This window comes from Bidens hawaiensis, unplaced genomic scaffold (assembly GCF_021521415.1).
Source record: "Bidens hawaiensis isolate Kalapana, Puna unplaced genomic scaffold, B.hawaiensis_p1.1 tig00027565_1, whole genome shotgun sequence".
NCBI classification, from domain to species: Eukaryota; Viridiplantae; Streptophyta; class Magnoliopsida; order Asterales; family Asteraceae; genus Bidens; species Bidens hawaiensis.
The window spans coordinates 98,207-116,456 of record NW_027494467.1 but is presented as its reverse complement, the minus strand read 5'-3'; the positions used below and the strand labels follow the sequence as shown (position 1 = coordinate 116,456).

Here is an 18,250-nt window from a genome sequence, read left to right as displayed (position 1 = left end):
AACTCATTTAAAAAAAAAAGTTACAATGTTTGTGGTAAAGAATAAAACTATTTTTTATTTTAAAAAATTATATAATGTTTATGTGTTAAACAAGAAGGTAAATGTGTTTACAACTTTGTTACAAGTTGCCAACCCAACTCATTCTAAAAAGACGTGTTGAGCTGACTCAACCGGTATTTTTTACAAGGTGGTTGATTTGACGAATCCGTTTTACTTTGTTTATCCCTTGTGAAAACGGTTTTAAACCTCAATGGGTACTTATTTACTGTAAACGGATAAATTGAGTTGTTTTGACTTGCTAATATGTTTGACTAGTTTAGATAAATGAGTCGTTTGGCTGATAACATGTGTTGTTTTGACTTGCTATCCGTTAAACTCGTTTAGATAAACAAGTTAATGAGTTAGCTTAAAGCATGTTTGGATTATTATTTAATATAAATGCAAACTGCCAATTAACCGTGTCAACTTCAACCTGCCATCCATGGCGGTGGCCCGTTGTGTTATGTATGTGTTGTGGTTTTGGTTCGAATTGAGAACTATGAATGGATGGCTGACTGACTTGTGTGTTCAATCCTCCACTTGCAGGCCAAATTTAAATGGAAAGGACCACCAAATTAGTCTTTTCAGGTTGCCTTTCTTCAAGCCTTAAACCAAACTTTATTACAATTGTTATTATTTAAATATTCATAGATACTCTAAACATAGATTATACTCAAATGTGCATGTTTGTAACATATTCAAAAAAGTATTAATTATCATCATAAACATCATCATCAACATGATCATAGATACCTAATATACTATAATATAATATATTTATTTTATACTTATTTATATCTATTTCTTATATAATATAATATACGGCGGTCTAACATAGATACAGTAGTAGTCTAGCTATTCCTTTTAAGATTCACACTCTGCAACGTCTCTTCATCCTGCAAATTCTCAGCCGCTTGTCTTGTATGAAACCTCCATGCAAACTTGTAGTCCTTGGATTCACATGCCAACTTCATCACTTCACAAAACGCATTCACACTCACATTCTTCTTCCCATTCGTCCCGGGCCCAGCACGAAAACCCCACCTTCATAACATCATCACCTTCATCTTCCAAATCCATAAACTTAATCACCACATTACCGCATATGCTGTTGCATGTCGTCACCATGGACTGGACCCACCCGCACTCGGGCTGACCCAGCATTGCCTGGTAGCTTGGATTCACCAGCCTCACTTGGTTGTTCGAGTCCGAAACGAACGCGGGCACGGCAAGTGACTCGAGCTCGCGTTCGATGTCTTCTGACGTTTTGATCATTGATATTTCTGATACTGGTATGCTGTTTGGTTTAATGGCTTTGACGCTCACAGTAGAAGGGATTAAACGAATCGGTTTTGGGGAAATGACGGCCGCTGCGGGTGGTTTTTGTAATTGAGCAAGAAGGTCTTTCTCTTCCGGGATTTCAACATTTTTGTTGAGGTCGATGGCGTCGGGATGGGTTTGCATGTGGTGGGGTTGGAGAAGAGGTAGTGGTGGTGGTGGGTGCAAAAGCGAGTGTTCTCGCCGGAGAACTGGTGACATGGAACGGCGGCGAGAGGCCTTGAAGTAGTGTTCTTGGTCTTTTGAAAGACGCGGGCGGCGGTCCTAGGGATGTCCGCCCACGCTTTCTGGTTCGTGTCGGCCTCGACTGCAAATGAGGCCATATGTTCCTCAGGTAGGGCGATTGGCGGATGGTGGGAGACATTGACGGTGGCGATGAGCCGGAACCTGATCCGGATCCGTCATCGACACCACCACTGCTAGAACCTGCTGGTTTTGGGGCTATAGGCCTGTACCTGGCCATGATCTCGGCGGTTTTAGCGGTGGGGGTGTATGGGTTGAGGGTTTGGAGCATGGTGCTAGTAGTGATTGATCGGCGGTGGGTGGGTGAATTAGTGTTGTGTTGTGGAAGGTGGAGTGTGGTTGTGTAGTTGTGGGTACGTGTTTGTCCAGATGCTCATATTCATGCATTGCTTCATTCGGTTACATAATTAATAAATAATAAATTCTACTTTACTTACTTTCCAACAAATTAAAACACACCAAACATTACATAAGAATCCGGAGCCTCAACTTACTTGTAAAGATTTCAAGATAAGCCTTTCAATATAAAATTATTTTTAAAGTATAAGACGGGTATGGTATTAACTGATATCTATCCAGCTCGATGATATAACTAGAATAGAAAAAAATGCATTTGGAAATTAATTTTTTACAGGCATTTCCTTAATAAACCAGGGACGGGATACCGTACAAACAGAATTAATATGCAAAGCGTGCGAGGCAAAGAGAAAAAGCGTAGTGGTATTTGACCAAATAGCGTAGTTACGTTACAGCACAAAAACCAACTAGCGTAACTTTATGACACTATAGTTTTATAGATAGTAATTTGTGACACTACAGTTTAAAAACAATTGTAGTAAATTTTGTTGCTTATAAAATTGTAGAGTAAAAATTATGCTAGATGTAAATACTGTAGTGTAATTTTGGTATTCGGGTAATTACGAAAATGCCATCGTACTTTTCTTCTCCTTCAGTTTATGTGTTTTATAGATTTAATCCGATTTGTATATGATTAAAACACTATAAAATAATGGGTATAACTGGGCGTTATTAAAACAATTTGTATATGTCTAAAACATTATTAAAATAATAGGTATAATTGGTACTTGACAAGTAATGAATAATCGGATATCAGACAAGTATATTTACCAGTTGTAATATATGATCTACAATGATTATGAGAGCTAGGTTAAGAAAACTTATCTCATTCTCATTCCTACCGACCACGTAAGTGGACTTATTTGGAATTACATACATCAATATCAATTTCATCAACTATAAACGGTTGGTTATTTATAACACTAATTTTAACTAACTGCGATGGTGAACGTTCATTCGGTTGGTATGAGTTAAGCTTGTTATTATATCAACACTAAATTGAAAGAAAAAAAAAGAAGCAATTGAATTGTCAATGCAGAAAATATCATTCGTTTGGCATGGGTTAAGCTTGTTACAATACCGACAATAAATTAAAAACAATAAAATTAATCTGTCAAGGTAAAAAGTAGCATTCGGTTGGTATGGGTTAAACTTGTTATGATTCCGCCACCAAATTAAAAAATAATAATAATCTATCAACGTAGAAAATAGCAGTGACATTTGTATAACTTATAATAAAAGAATAATTAAACAACTCGTACTATGCTTATGCACATAAATGATTACGTGACTTATATAAATATAAATAATAACGTAATTTATATATGATAATTACGTATGTTATATGCAAGCATGCCTACCTTTTTGATTTAAAAAACAATCATTTTTTTTGCATCGACTTTTATTTATAAAAGAAAACTTATTTTTTTCTTTAAATAAAAGTGGACTATACATGGATTAAAAAGAATAAAATGCCTAATTTTATGGTGAAATTTTGAAGGAAATAATGTTACTAAAGGCCATTAAGTTCAACGGTAACCTAATGACTTTTCTCATAAGAGATCGTGGGTTTATGTCTGTCCTATAGAGTTTTGTTCAAGGTTGATGTCTCGGGTAAAGCATTTTGTCCTAGTTGTTAGTTTCCTTGTGGGTAAGGTGGGCCGTGCCACCATGTTTTATTATTCGAGTGGAAGGATGATCTATTTGTTAAGGTGATCTCAGTATCCGAGCCTTTATCGTTAAAAGAAAGAAAGAATGTCAAACATGTTATCAGTTGTAACATCCTAAATTTTATAATATTAAATAAAGAAAGTTACGTTTAGTGATTTCGCGTTATTAATTAATTAATCTCAAGTAAAAAACGGATCATAGACTTAGATTAATTAAGATGGGTTAAATGAGAATGGGCTTTAGGTCCATGGGCTTTAAGGGATATAAATATCCCCTAAACCAACCTAACACCCTAAACCCTCATTTCATTTCCATCATAATCTCTACACACTCAAAAACACACACATATACTTACACCTATATACGGCCGAGAGCGAGAGTGGGATCCAAGACCAAGTAAACGAGATTCTTGATAGATCCTTCATTTCGCAAGATAAACACAAGATCTATGGTCCGTGACTAAGCCAAACAAACACAAAAAGGTACGTTTTGATCTTAAAGTTTACGTTTTTATAAACGTCTAGCATTGAAACTTAGAACGAGAGTAGATCGGGTATAAACGAAACATAAAGTTGTAAACTTGATGATAAATACGAGTGTAATGAACCCGAAAATGGAAACGGCTCGGTTAATGAACCCTTAACACTAGTATTGAACGTTTTTTAACTTAAAGGTCCAAACTTTACGTGTTTTCGGGTCAAACCATATCCAAAAACGACCATAGGATTGATCACGAGTTGGTTAAATATCGTATCCAAGAGTTTCACGTTTAAACGATGATGATTTTAGGGATTAAGGATGAACAGCGGGGCTGCTGCACAACTTCGCCTGCAAAGCCATAACTTCGCCTGCAAAGCTTAACTTCGCCTGCAAGCTTAACTTCGCTTGCAAGCAAGTTCGCCTAATTGATAACTTCGCCTAAGGCTAAGTGATAACTTCGCCTAAGGCTAAGTTCGCCTAACTGACAACTTCGCCTGGCATAAGTTCGCTGATAAGTTCGCCAAGCCTTAACTTCGCCTGGTGATAAGTTCGCCCATGATAACTTCGCCTAAAGCTAAGTTCGCTTAAGGTTTAACTTCGCCTAAAGCTAAGTTCGCTTAAGGTTTAACTTCGCATAAAGTCAAGTTCGACCCCAGCCAGGGGCTCTGCCCCTTGGACTCTGCTAGGGGCTGCCGCCCCTAGACCCCGCTGCCAGGGGCGCTGCCCCCGGACCCCCGTTCGTTGTGGGTAGTAGCTAAGACTAGAAAGATGATATGAGTAGTGGTAGTTAATTGATACATGTAAATATTATACAGTTAGCCGTGCACAGCTCAAGAAGGGAATAACGATTAACGGAGAGCGTAACAGGATTCAGGTGAGTTTCTAGCCCTATTTATGTGTTATGTTTTCGGGGCTGTGTGCATACTCAATATGTTTGTTTATACGCTTATCCTAAGAGATAAGTGTATGCCTTATGTGAATAATGTGAAATGTATGAATGATTGCTTGATGGTACGTGAACGATCTTCGGATATTGCACGTACTGTCAGGTTGTAACGCTATGTATAAGGTAAGTATGATATGTATGCTTATGTGTTTGAACGTGATAAAGTTAATAAAAGAAGGAAATGATGGTTGTATGGTTGTATGGTTACGAAAAGGGTACCGAGCCCTAATAATACTCGAGGTATGATGTATGGTTGTATGGTAATGAAGAGGGAATCAAACCCTACTAATATTCGAGAACTAGGGAACCGAACCCTACTAATATTCGAGGAAAGAGGGTACCGAGCCCTAATAATACTCGAGGAAAGAGGGTACCGCGCCCTAATAATACTCGAGGAAGGAGGGTACCGAGCCCTAATAATACTTGAGGAAGGAGGGTACCGAGCCCTAATAATACTCGAGGAAGGAGGGTACCGAGCCCTAATAATACTCGAGGAAGGAGGGTACCGAGCCCTAATAATACTCGAGGAATGTAGGGCGTAATGCTCTTTATAACGTAAGATATGAAAGCAAGTTAATACAAAAAGAAAGTATGAAAGTATGAATGAAAGAATATAAGTTTATGTGTATTGTATAATGTATGATTAACTAGAACTCACTCAGCGTAGCTGACTTTTAGTATGCACGCAGGTGAGTAGGATGAGGCAGCTCGCTTGATGAGACACGTGGCACTGAATAAGAGGCTGGCATCGGAAGACTCAAGACGTTTAAGTTTAACGTTTTGTTTATTTGAAAAGACAAGATGTTGTTTTAAGACAAGATGTGTTTTGTTATGAAATGTTTTATGAAAGTTTTTATATTCCGTGAATGTTTTAATTAACTCTGATATTAGAACTGCTTTTATGAGTAAATCCAACATGAAAGTAGGGCTTCCGGTAACGGAGCCTTACATCAGTAATTATAACAAAAGTTCGAAGATGGCAGTATTAAATGAAAAACGTTAGTTAACCTGGCGATGGTATGTGTAATTAGGTGACGTGTAGGAAATGACCATATGTCAACCTAAAATAATATTTTATTATTGGCAGTGTTTTAAAAACCGGTTCAAACCGGTCGGTTGAACCGATTAAACCGGATTTCACATAACAGGCCGGTATTTTGAGTACGGTATTTTTGGCCGGTTTGCTAGAACATCGTACTGCCGATTTTTTCAAAAATACCGGTTTTTACCGCCAAACCGATTTTAATTCCGAGTATTTTTTTAATATTTGCGGCCCATATTTTTTTAAAATACTTTTAACCCAACAACTAACATTCAAACGTGTAAACTTTAGAACTATTTTCTTTAAATTGAGTGTTTTTGTATTATTTTTTTAATAGGGATTAACTTTTGGATTACTTTTTGTATGAAATCATTAACTTTTAGGTTATTTTTGGATTAAAGTTGCATTTATAGAAAATTATAAGGTAAACTATTCAACCGGCTGAACCTCCCGGTATAACCCGGTTCAACCGGTTGTACCATTTTTTAGCCCAATCGGCGATACACGTAAAATACCGGTTCTTAAAACATTGATTACTGGTTCAAAGAATAACAAACCAATTTTATTAAAAGATGTCATAAGTATTTATATCTTTAGGGGTGAGTTAATGTACAAATTTTAAAAATCATACAAACCATTCGGATCAAAGGATACTGAATTTTTGGACTAACTACTACTACTACATGCCACTTGTCATACTCTCATCCATTATCATACTTTTTAACCCATTTCCTAAAAAATGGATCCTACATGGGTCATTACCCACCCAATTTATTGTTATTCAAAGTTACTATTTTTTTATTTCAATCAAACCCTAAATCCCAAAATTCTCCCAACTCCATCACTACTATCGCCACTCTCATGGCCGCTACCACCACCACCACCACTACTATCGCCCGTCTCCACTATATCTACTATATATATACATATACAACGCACAAATCTCATCTCATTTTTCCCGTGTATAATAATATTAATAATATCATTTCATTCACAGCAGCCGGCAGCCTCAAAACCCCTAAGTCTCTTTCTCTCATCTTCACCTGGTAATAATAATAATAATTTTAACTCTTTTTTCCATCTAATTCGCTTTATTTCTTATTCAATTGTCTTTAATTTCACAAATTATGTCGATTTTATCTTTTTGTATGTTTTGATTGAATTTTGATATTAGATTTGTGACAACCGTCAAATTTGAGTCTCGAGTTGTATTAGTTGTGTAAACTTTTATTTTGTAAAACCGACACAACATTTTTCTTTTGAGCCTTATTTAATGATTAAATAATATTATTATGGATCTCGATCATTAATAAACCGATGTTTGTCATAATATAGTGTTGTTAAGAAAAACATAAGAGGTTCAAACAAATTTTCGTAAACTCGTTATAAACTTTGGAAACCTTTAAACTTGTGTTAAACAACAATTGAAACTTTGAGGGCTTGTTTTGAAAATATGCATCATATATATAAATCTAAACCTAAACCTAAACCTAACACTAACACAAACATACACAGCCGCCTCTCTTACTCCCGTCTTCCGGCGCCGTTTTCCGGCGACCGGAATCGGCTCCGGCAAGCCCGACGCACCACTCTCTTCTTCCGGCACCCCCTCCTTCCCTCCCTCGCGTTTTCGGCAGCCCCTTCCTCCCTTTCCCTCGGTTTTCGTTTTTCTTGCGACCGGAATTCCGGCCTCCGTGGCCTCACCGTTGTACTCTCTCCGGCTCTCTCTCTCTCTTTCTCTCTCTCTCTCTCTTTCTGTTTCACTCTCTCTCTAGCTTCCCGACCCTCTCCCTCTTCGGCTCTCTCTTTCTCTTTTCGTCTCTCTCCTTCTTCGGCTCTCTCTCTCCGTCTCTCTCTCATCTCCGGTGGATTCGGCTCGGTTCAATCCCGGTATCGAGCCACGACTCGTGAACATAAAAAAAGGTATATAATTTAGGTTTTGGTGTAATTAGTTTTCATATATCGATTGTTGGTTTTAAATTGTTAATAACCGGTTATATTTTTAGTTATATACTTGAAACCGGTGGAGTGGATATGGTGTTGTTTTGATTTGGGGAAAAGATGAATACTCGGGTTACTAACATCTTTAGAATCGGTCTTGGATTTATATATAAATACATATATATATATATATATATATATAAATGTTATATTATTATTTTAGATTTAATTTATATTATTACTATTATATATTACTGTCATTACCATTATTATTATCATTAGATATATACATATATATATATATATATATAAGACATATTTTTTTAAAGTTATTATTATTATTATTATTTTTATTAGGTGTTATTATTAAAATCTCTATTACTATTAAGATTATTATTTTAATCTATAAAATAATCAAGCTGTATAATTAATAATAATGTTATTAACATTATTATTAACCTTAAAATTGTTAAAGTTTACATATAATTATAATTAATAAGTCGAATTAACGTTGGTTCAACCCATTATTGATTTAACTTCGGTTTCATTTTATTATAATATCATTTCTATCTTTAACATTAATAATATTATCATAAACTTATTTCTCAGTTCATTTTTATACAACCGAGCTCTTGATTTAAAACCCGAATTGTTTCTATTTAAGAATGGTTTAGCTATTTAAAAGCTCAATCATATGATATTATTTTATTTTAAATTATCAATTAAGTACGAGTCCCTAATCGTTAACAAATTTACCGGTAACCCGATTAACAACCGAACCTTCTCGTTCAATGTTTCAAATGAAGTTTCAACAAGAGTTCAAGTACATTAGTATATTTTATTTATTCGTTTTCATTTAGCTTTCAAGTTGGATTCGTTCGTTTCGTCCGCAAGCTTTCTACATTTCGATCATTTATTATTTCTCGATTCGTCAATCGAGGTGTGTACATTTTATCCCCCGTTTTCCCTTTTATGTTTTGGGGGTAACATGCATACTTATTCAAACAAAAATGATTTATTATACTCATTTCTCAAACCACAAATTTTACGGTGTATGATGCTAGAATACTTGCTCTATTGTGTGTTATATGTCTCATATGCTTTACGTGCGCGAGTGTTTATTTTTATGTTGTTGTTGAGCCTCATTAAGTATGATCATACGCTCCCCTAACTACTTACCCTTGTGCTAGTAGAATAGGGCCTCATTATCCGAGTATGTCGGTTGTGACCGATTAGAAAGGATCCTCATTACATATGTTTTTATATACCACGATTGATGCTTTTATTTATAGTCTCATATACGTTTGTGGATTTCGCTTATATTATATATACTCAAACTATGAAATTGCTCACCAATATACGTGCTGACAAAATATTATTTTATGCATTGTTACAGGTTTGACTTTTATCAACTTGAGGAGTTGACGAAAAACGTTATCAAGACTATTAAAATATTAATAAAACAAACAATATATTTGTTTATTTGTGTTCAATTCGTTTGTATGACCAAGATGTGTTGTTATTGATTTGTGAAATAAATGAGTTGATTAAATATTGTCACTTTAATAATGTCTTGTGTTTTGGGCAATCGGTTGCACCCCGGCATGTTCCGCCTTTGGTCGGGGTGTGACTGATTGGTATCAAAGCCACAAGACTATAGGATAGGTGGTTAGACGTAACGACCTAGTATAATCTTTACTTTAGGGTCCTTATACGTGCTGCCTTTACGTGTTTACCCTACTTGATTGTTCTATACACTTGTTTATTTATATACTTATTTATTTCATTAAATCGTATATATACACAAATACTCGAAACATACTACGGTATCCTTACCTTACTTTTGTTTAATTTTATATATACACATAAACACACTTTATAGTACTCCAAGGTATCATTGCCTTAAAATGCAAAAACATTAGTTTTTATTGTGTGTTATGGATCACGAGCTTAACTTGGATCCCGTTGTTTCAAATCTCCTTAAAGATTGTCTCACATGAGATGACCACTTTAAGTAGTCGAATGCGAGCGTTCCGCTCGCCATCCTAATTTTCGGTGTCAAAACAATAGATCTGCGGTGGTACGTGAACTAGTGTTTTGACATGACGTTGTATTTCGATTTATTATTTTTGTTACAATCGTTATTTGAGTCGAAAACGTGAAAAAGACGCGGTGGTACGTGCACATGTTTAGACCCCAATATGGTATTTTTATAATAAATGTTTTAGTGTCGGAATATCAAGTCATGGTGGTTCATGGACGATTTTTCTGCCTTAAAACCTTAAAACATTATTATTGCATTTCAAGAATTTAAACCATTTTCCCTTTATTTTGTTATAAATTCTTATCACAAGTCTTCATTTATAAATATTATATATATATATATATATATATTTAGAGAAATCTGCATTTTGTCTCCCTGGTATATGGACCAATTCGACAGGTGAAATTTCGGCGGGTCAATTTGTACCCAACCGTTAAATATTTTCGTTAAAGGCTGTTAAGATGGAGGGTGTTTTGGTATTTTTACAAATGAAAATCTGGCGATAAAAATGTGCCATTCTGTTTTTAATTTTTTTTGAAAGCTTGGAAAACCATGTTGACGCTAAAAATGGCAGTCCGACCACCGGGCATTTTTTTCTTCCCTGCTTCCACCGTAAGATTACTCCCACCTTCCTCTTCTTTTCCTTTCTTCCTTACCCACATCAACTTCTCCTTCTTTCTCAACACTCATTCTTCATATATATACCCACGCACCGTCGCCATCTTCCATCCTCAACACAACACTTCACATCTTCATCCAAGACCCGAACCTGTAGTCCCGCCACCGTGTCTCCGGCTCACCGTCTTCGGCTCCCCGTCTCCGGCACCCGCTCCTCGTCTCCGGCTCCGTCAAGATGGTTCTAATAGTGAACGTGAACTTCAATAGGGCTCTTTTAGGAGTCCCAATCGAACTCAATCTCCGAATTGAGTTCCGTATTCGAGAGATCACGGGTTGGTTTGTGGTCGACTTAACCGGCCATAACCAAATTAACTTCCACCATACGTGGAATTTTGGGTCGCGTCTCCGGATGATACCCTTATAAAATCCCGAAGCTTATAATTCGGGTGAATAATTAATTATTAGGTATGTTATGTATGTGAAATCACGAAGTTTATAATTCGGGTGTTTTGATATATGTATTTTGTGTTCGTGTTATTTATATAAAAAATGTTTGTGTTAATTGTGTTCGGGTTGGGTTCGGGTTGGGTTCGGGTTGGGTTCGGGTGGTCGGGTTCGGACGAAAAGTTTACTAAAAAACGGGTCGTTTCGTCGTATTCGGACGAAAAGTTTACTAAAAAACGGCCCGTTTCGTCGTTTTTGGACGAAAAGTTTACTAAAAAATGAGCCATTTCGTCGTATTCGGACTAAAAGTTTACTAAAAAACGGCCCGTTTCGTCATTTTTGGACGAAAAGTTTACTAAAAAACGAGCCGTTTCGTCGTATTCGGATGAAAAGTTTACTAAAAAAGGCCCGTTTCGTCGTTTTTGGACGAAAAGTTTACTAAAAAATGAGTTGTTTCTTCGTTTTTGAGCTAAAATTACACTAACAAAACAGGCCGTTTCGTCGTATTCGGACGAAAAGTTTACAAAAAACGGCACCTTTCGTCGTTTTTGAGCTAAAATTACACTAAAAAACGGGCCGTGTCGTCGTATTCGGACGAAAGTTTACTAAAAAATGGGCCGTTTCGTCGTTTTTGAACTAAAATTACACTAAAAAACGGGCCGTTTCGTCGTATTCGGACGAAAAGTTTACTAAAAAATGGGGCGTTTCGTCGTTTTTGAGCTAAAATTACACTAAAAAACGGGCCGTTTCGTCGTATTCGGACGAAAAGTTTACTAAAAACGTGCCGTTTAAAAAAACCCGATCCGTATATATATATACGACATATATATATATAGAGTATATACTCAGAGTATATATACGGAATATATATATAGAGCAAGGTTAAAATAAGAAGTAGATTTATCCTAAGAAGTGTAGAAAGTGTGTTTTCACCAGTATATCTATTAAAACACACTACAGCATATATACAACATATATATACAGCGTATATATACAGAGTATATATACGGAATATATATATACATCATATATACATAATATATAGGAAACTATTTCAAATGCTTAATATATATTACATATTGTGTAGTATTATTAAATGTTAGTTCAGTTCAACTGGTTGATGTTGTTTGTTGTTAAACCGGGTGTAGAGGGTTCGAACCCCACCCACTATACGAAATTTGGATATTTAGTTTTAGGTTTAATTATAGAGAGGGTAATTTCACCATTTTTTGGTCAGTCAACTCACGGTCAACTGACGGCAAGGAGTCAGATTGACCCGTTGAAATTTCACAGTGGTCCATAATTCGCAAAATCATTATCAGTGTCTAACCTGTCGAATTAGTCCATATACTAGGGAGACAATATGCAAATTTCTCTTTTTTTTATATTGTTAATAATCTAGTATTATAATAAACAAAAATGTTGGTTAAACCACAAACCCCTTAGTTGGCCTAATATTTTGACAAGTGGCACACTCATGTAATTTCTAATTAAATTTATTATTTAAAATACAATTTTAATTAAGATATAAAACATTCCTTATTAGCTTTATCAATCATCACATCAATATTAAATTTACACATTATACTTACCTATATAAATTATTTAAATATTACAATTTTAGATATTGTTAATTTTAGTGTATAGTAACCATATAACCGTTTACAATATGTACAAAATTAATGTTGTATTCTTTGTTTACGGTTATGGTGGAACTGGTAAAACCTTTTTGTGGAAGACACTTTCTACCTCAATAAGATCCAAAGGAGAAATAGTTTGAATGTTGCTTTAAGTGGCATTGCATCTTTATTATTGACGGGAGGAAGAATGTAACAACGTGAAAATTTTGAGCTCAAAGTATCAACTTTCCAAAGTCTAGGGACTAAAATTGCCAAATTCCAAAGTTGAGGGTTTAAAATGAAAATTCTAATTTTCCTGACCCAAAGCGCTACGCGATGAGACAGAAGAGACTCCCATCGCGTATCGCGTGTGCCACGTGGCACACGGTGGCACTATGTACAACACTGCCGCCACGTGTCGCCACGTGTTGCAACGTGGAGCGGTAGACTGCCACGTGTCAACAAGTGGCAAGTCTACACCTCTGCGTCATCAGGCCTATAACGCGATACGCAATAGGCCTGCCCAGGGACCTATCGCGTAGCGCGATGGGGGTCCAGAAAATGTCTATAAATAGCGGCCATGGGATCTCATTCAATGCATCCCAAAGTCAGCTCTCTAACCTCTCACTACTCTCTCTCTCTAACCCTACCTCGATAAACGTGCTATACCACGATAAGCGTGTCCGATCTCTTGTTGTGTAACGACGTTTCCTCAAAAGTTGAGCCACCCTCCACCCTCATTCATCAAGAAGGTGTTGTTATGGCAAAGAGTCCCGAAAGACGTGCCGACGAGTGTTGAAGTTGGCATATCAAAGTTGATCGAGAGAAGTAAAGCGGTGTCGGAGTGCTGCTCATTTGTCTAGGGTTTCTATACGACATTAAGGTTAGGCGTAATAATGAATTCAATATAATTTAAGATTATATTCAAGGCTTAAGCCTTAAGTCGAGGATATACTCAATACCTCGATAAAAGAAAAGAAAAGAAAACATAACAAAGAAATGAATGAAAGGATAAATACTGAATATTGTGATAACATATATATATATATATATATGTGTAAGTATATATATATATATATATATGTGTAAATATTCTTTGTTATGAATTATTATTTATTGAATAAAGAGTATTCTTAAATAATAAAAGAAAAGATTACGTTTCTTGGAGAAGAAGAAACGTCGGGTTTCTATATAAACTAAAGGTTTATAACTTACTTTTAAACTAAAGGTTTTCAAGTAAATAAGAATTGAACTAAAGGTTCAATCGAGGATTGAGATATAAGACTAAAGGTCTTAAGCCGGATCTTGTATCCGAATAACAAAAGTTATACTCGTACTATAGGTGCGAGATAACAAAGAAGAGGGAAAGACCCTCGGACAGTGTATTGAAGCTTATCCAAAAGAGAAGGCTATACTCGTACTATAGGTGCGAGATAGAAAGGGAAAGACCCTTGGACGGTGAGTGAAGCAGATCCTAAAGCGAGAAGGTGAATACGCCCCCAAACTTTTACTTACTTTAAAATGAGTTAAACATGTTATTTGAAATTGTTTACAAGGAACTATGTGTTCCTAAAACCGTTATAAATAAATGGTATAAACCTAGCCCTCATGCTGTGGTATACGTATGTCTGGATCCTTACATAGGTGGTACTATGCGATGTATGGGCATGATCGCACCACCCTTGGTCGTAGGACGCTCTCCTGCAGGGAGTACGACCTTATGTGTATATTTACGGGTACTTAACTAAGTCGAACGCTGCGGTGTTTGCTGAGGTTACCTAGCGTAGAGGCTCATATTTATAATGTGTTATTTGACTTTGTTATTCCTTAGCCACGTTGGGCCGAGGTAGGCGTAGTCTCGAGGGGTAATAAAGTAAAAGAAATATTTTTGCGTCAGCGTGTTCACCAGCATTCGTTGCTGACGTATTTTATTACATTTTGCAGGTGAACAAAGTTAGAGCTTGGAAATGGCGAAGTACTAATATCCGATGGCTCGGATTTCTTTTGTATAAATTAAATATGGTGGTCTTGTAAACATAAACAAGTAATCTTTTGTTAACAACTTAAACGGGTATGTTATAATTCCCGTCTTTTGATTATATATAAATTACATTTTCGATCCTTAAAGTTTTATAAGTCTTCCGCAAATTAACGCAACTCTGAATTATTTACAAACACGATACCAAACTTAAGTGTCGCACTCCTAGGCCCTGGAAGGGGGTGTGACAGGCTTGGTTCAGAGCCATCGATCTTAGCGAATTGGGTATCATAAAACAATACCCAAGCTTCGATCCAAGTATAGGAAATTATTTGATTATTTGTTTTAAGAATAAGCTAGGCTGGTAACCTTTCTATCCCTCTCTACATTCTAAACCAACCAAATTGATAGATGTCATTCAAAGCTCTCATGGAGAATTTTACTCGCAAGGCCAAAGAAGCCGGTATAGCCGAACCTTATCCCGAAGACAACATGAGCGATGGATATTATGAAGTGTTCTTTGATCAAAACGTGGAACGAGACTTGTCCAAACCCTTGTATTACCCTGGAAGTAAGCATTACCCGATAGAAGTACCCGATAGACCACCAAAGCCAAGTGTTGAACCACCAAGACACTCCAGCTATCACCCACCAACTATACCAATGTATCATCCATCACAAGAACCACAAAACTATCCCACTGGATATTTCCCAAATGCACACCCATCCTATACCTTCCTTTCAAACCGACCCATAAAGGAAGAACCCACCGAAGAAGAGGATCCCGAGGAGGAAGAAGATCCTGAAGAAAATGATGAGGACCCTGTAGAGGAGTCCGAGGAAGAAATGGAAGAAGAGCATCCCGAGAACCCGAACGAGATGACAAGCTCAATGAATGGATCACTCACTTCCAATCCAAGCTACGGTTCCGTCGATCCGTATGTTCAATATTTGGAGCAACTAAGGAATCAAGCTTCGTCAAGCTTCCCGCCATTTCAAGGGAGAATTCCTTCCATTCAAGAACAAGCCGATGAAATTCGTGAGCAGAACCAAGCTGCCAAGACATACCTCTACCTTGCATCTGATTAGACTTATGTTCCGTATCCCGAGCCGAGAAACCATTACGAGATGGTAACACTGGGTTATCGCGACCCACCTCCGCAGTACGGATACCCTAACATAGTCCCGCAGTCGTACGAAGAACATCTGGATCGTGCATTGCATGAGACCGACGACTGGAGGAAGAAGGTAGATGAGAAAGAGAAGGAAAAGAAGATAGTTGGAAAATCACTCATTCGTAAATGCAACAAACTAACGAAGGTTGTAAAAAAAATTCTTGAAGGACTGAAGATGGTAGTGTGTGATGAAGACTTTATGTGTAAACTACTATTGTATGATATATGAATAAAAGAACGTTTGAAACGTTCTTATGTAATGATAGGTTCAACAATATATATCGTGGAAACGATATATATATGTGTATTGTAAAATATATATATCCTTGGATATATATATTGATGTGTAATAAATAAACGCTTGTTTAATAAAAGAAATGTTGCTAAAATTTTCAGACTAATTGAAAAAGATAAAAAGAAAAATGTCTGAACAAAGCAATAATAACGAGAATGCTTGTAAAGAGAAAGAAATGAAAGACAAGGGGAAAGGCCCCGAAAACGAGCAAGAGGAAGAAATCCCTGAAAAATACAGGAATAAAATCCATAAGATGATTAAAGATGCTGTGAGGGAAGAATCCGCGTTTAGATCTCAATCTAGACAATCTAGACATTCTCGAACTGCAAATCCTTCCGTTCATCCCTCTCGAAAAACCCAAAAAACGCGTTCGAACCCGTATCGAGTTGAAGAGAGTGTGCATGAGTCTAATGCCGACGGCGAGTTAGACATGAGTTCAAGAAACTCAAGATAAGCGGTTGTTCGTTTAAAGATTTCAAGTACTATGGACCAAAAGAGTTCCATGGTGACAAGGGAGACATTTCAACCGTGAGGTGGCTCGAGGAGATGGAAACAATCGTGATCACAAGTAAGCGTTCTGAGGTGGAGAAAATTCAGTATTCAGCCCTTATGTTCAAGGGTGAAGTGTTGGAATGGTGGAATGCTCTGTTGATGAGCAAAGGAAGAGATGTTATGTACGGTTTGAGTTGGGAAGATTTTAAAGCCTTGTTGATGACTAAATTCTGTCCCATGCATGAGACTGATCAGATTCAAACGAAATTTTTGAATCTCAAGGTCGTTGGGACAAACCTCCGCGAATACAATACTAAATTCTATGAGTATTGTCGCCTTGTTCCCAAGCTGGTTCACCCTGAATCCAGCAAAGTCACGAGATATATTTGGGGACTTCCGCGGGAAATTCACGATATGGTAAGGTCTCACCTACCACAAACCGCTGACTCTGCGATGGAGTTGTCTGGTTATCTAATGGGCGGCATGGTTCGTAACAAGGAAGAAGACAAGAAGGTTACGACACCATCAACTCAAGGAAGGACAAGTGGAGGGAATAATCGATTCAAAGGTAAGGGCGTGAACCAAATCCGATTTAATTCAAACACGCCACAATGCAAGACGTGTAGGAGATATCACAAGGGCCGTTGCAACTTTGCCCCGCCTCCTAAAGTTTGTGAATCTTGCAATTGCACTGGTCATGATGCTGCGGATTGCTGGAAGAAGAGGATGACTTGCTTTAACTGCAAGGAGATGGGCCATTTGAGTTTTGAATGCCCAAAGAACAAGCCTGCTGCTGGTGGAGCGGGTGGTAGTGGCAAGGACAAAAAAAGAAACGCTCGAGTCTTTGTACTCGACACAAAAAGGGCCGCTGACGTGCCAGAAACCATAACCGGTACGTTTTTAGTCAACGACACCTACGCGAGAGTTTTGTTTGATTCTGGTGCCAACTTGAGTTTTATAGATTATAATTTTTGTAGTCTATTAAACAAACCATTAACTAAATTAGATAAAACTCTAAGCGTCGAGAATGCTAGCGGTGAAATCATTAAAATCTCAGAAGCTCTTGAAAACGGAAAAATCTTTCTAGCTGGTTATTCGTTACCTATTTGTTTGTTACCCATGAGTCTGGCTGGTTTAGATATTGTACTTGGTATGGATTGGTTATCCAATAACCATGCCTGTATCATCTGCAATAGCAAAACTGTTGAACTTCAAGCCCCCGATAAACGAACGATTCGAATTGAAGGGGACAAAGACGCTGGCCAAGTTAGCATAATCTCCATGATTAGGGCTAACATATGTTTAAATCAAGGATGCCTCGCATTCATGGCCTACGTCACTGAAGAGTCTAAGCCAAAAGAAATCAAAGACGTCCCGATCGTTTCCGAATTTTCCGATGTCTTTCCTAATGAACTCCCCGGTATTCCTCCCGACCGCGAGGTGGAATTTAGAATCGATCTGATTCCCGGTACTGCTCCAATCGCCAAAGCTCCATATCGCTTAGCGCCGACTGAAATGAAGGAGTTAA

General features: G+C 37.1%; 1 protein-coding gene across 1 annotated transcript; it reads right to left on the bottom strand.

Moving 5' to 3' along the window:
• Nucleotides 1–1,017: 1,017 nt before the first annotated feature.
• Nucleotides 1,018–1,578, bottom strand: LOC143575644 (uncharacterized). Its single transcript, XM_077059956.1, has one exon. The coding sequence runs from the start codon at nt 1,576–1,578 to the stop codon at nt 1,018–1,020; it is 561 nt and encodes a 186-aa protein (XP_076916071.1).
• Between the last annotated feature and the right edge of the window lie 16,672 nt (nt 1,579–18,250).

What these genes read in the sequence shown, in the direction of transcription:
- LOC143575644 (XM_077059956.1), bottom strand. Translation starts at nt 1,578, where the DNA reads ATGTCACCAGTTCTCCGGCGAGAACACTCGCTTTTGCACCCACCACCA.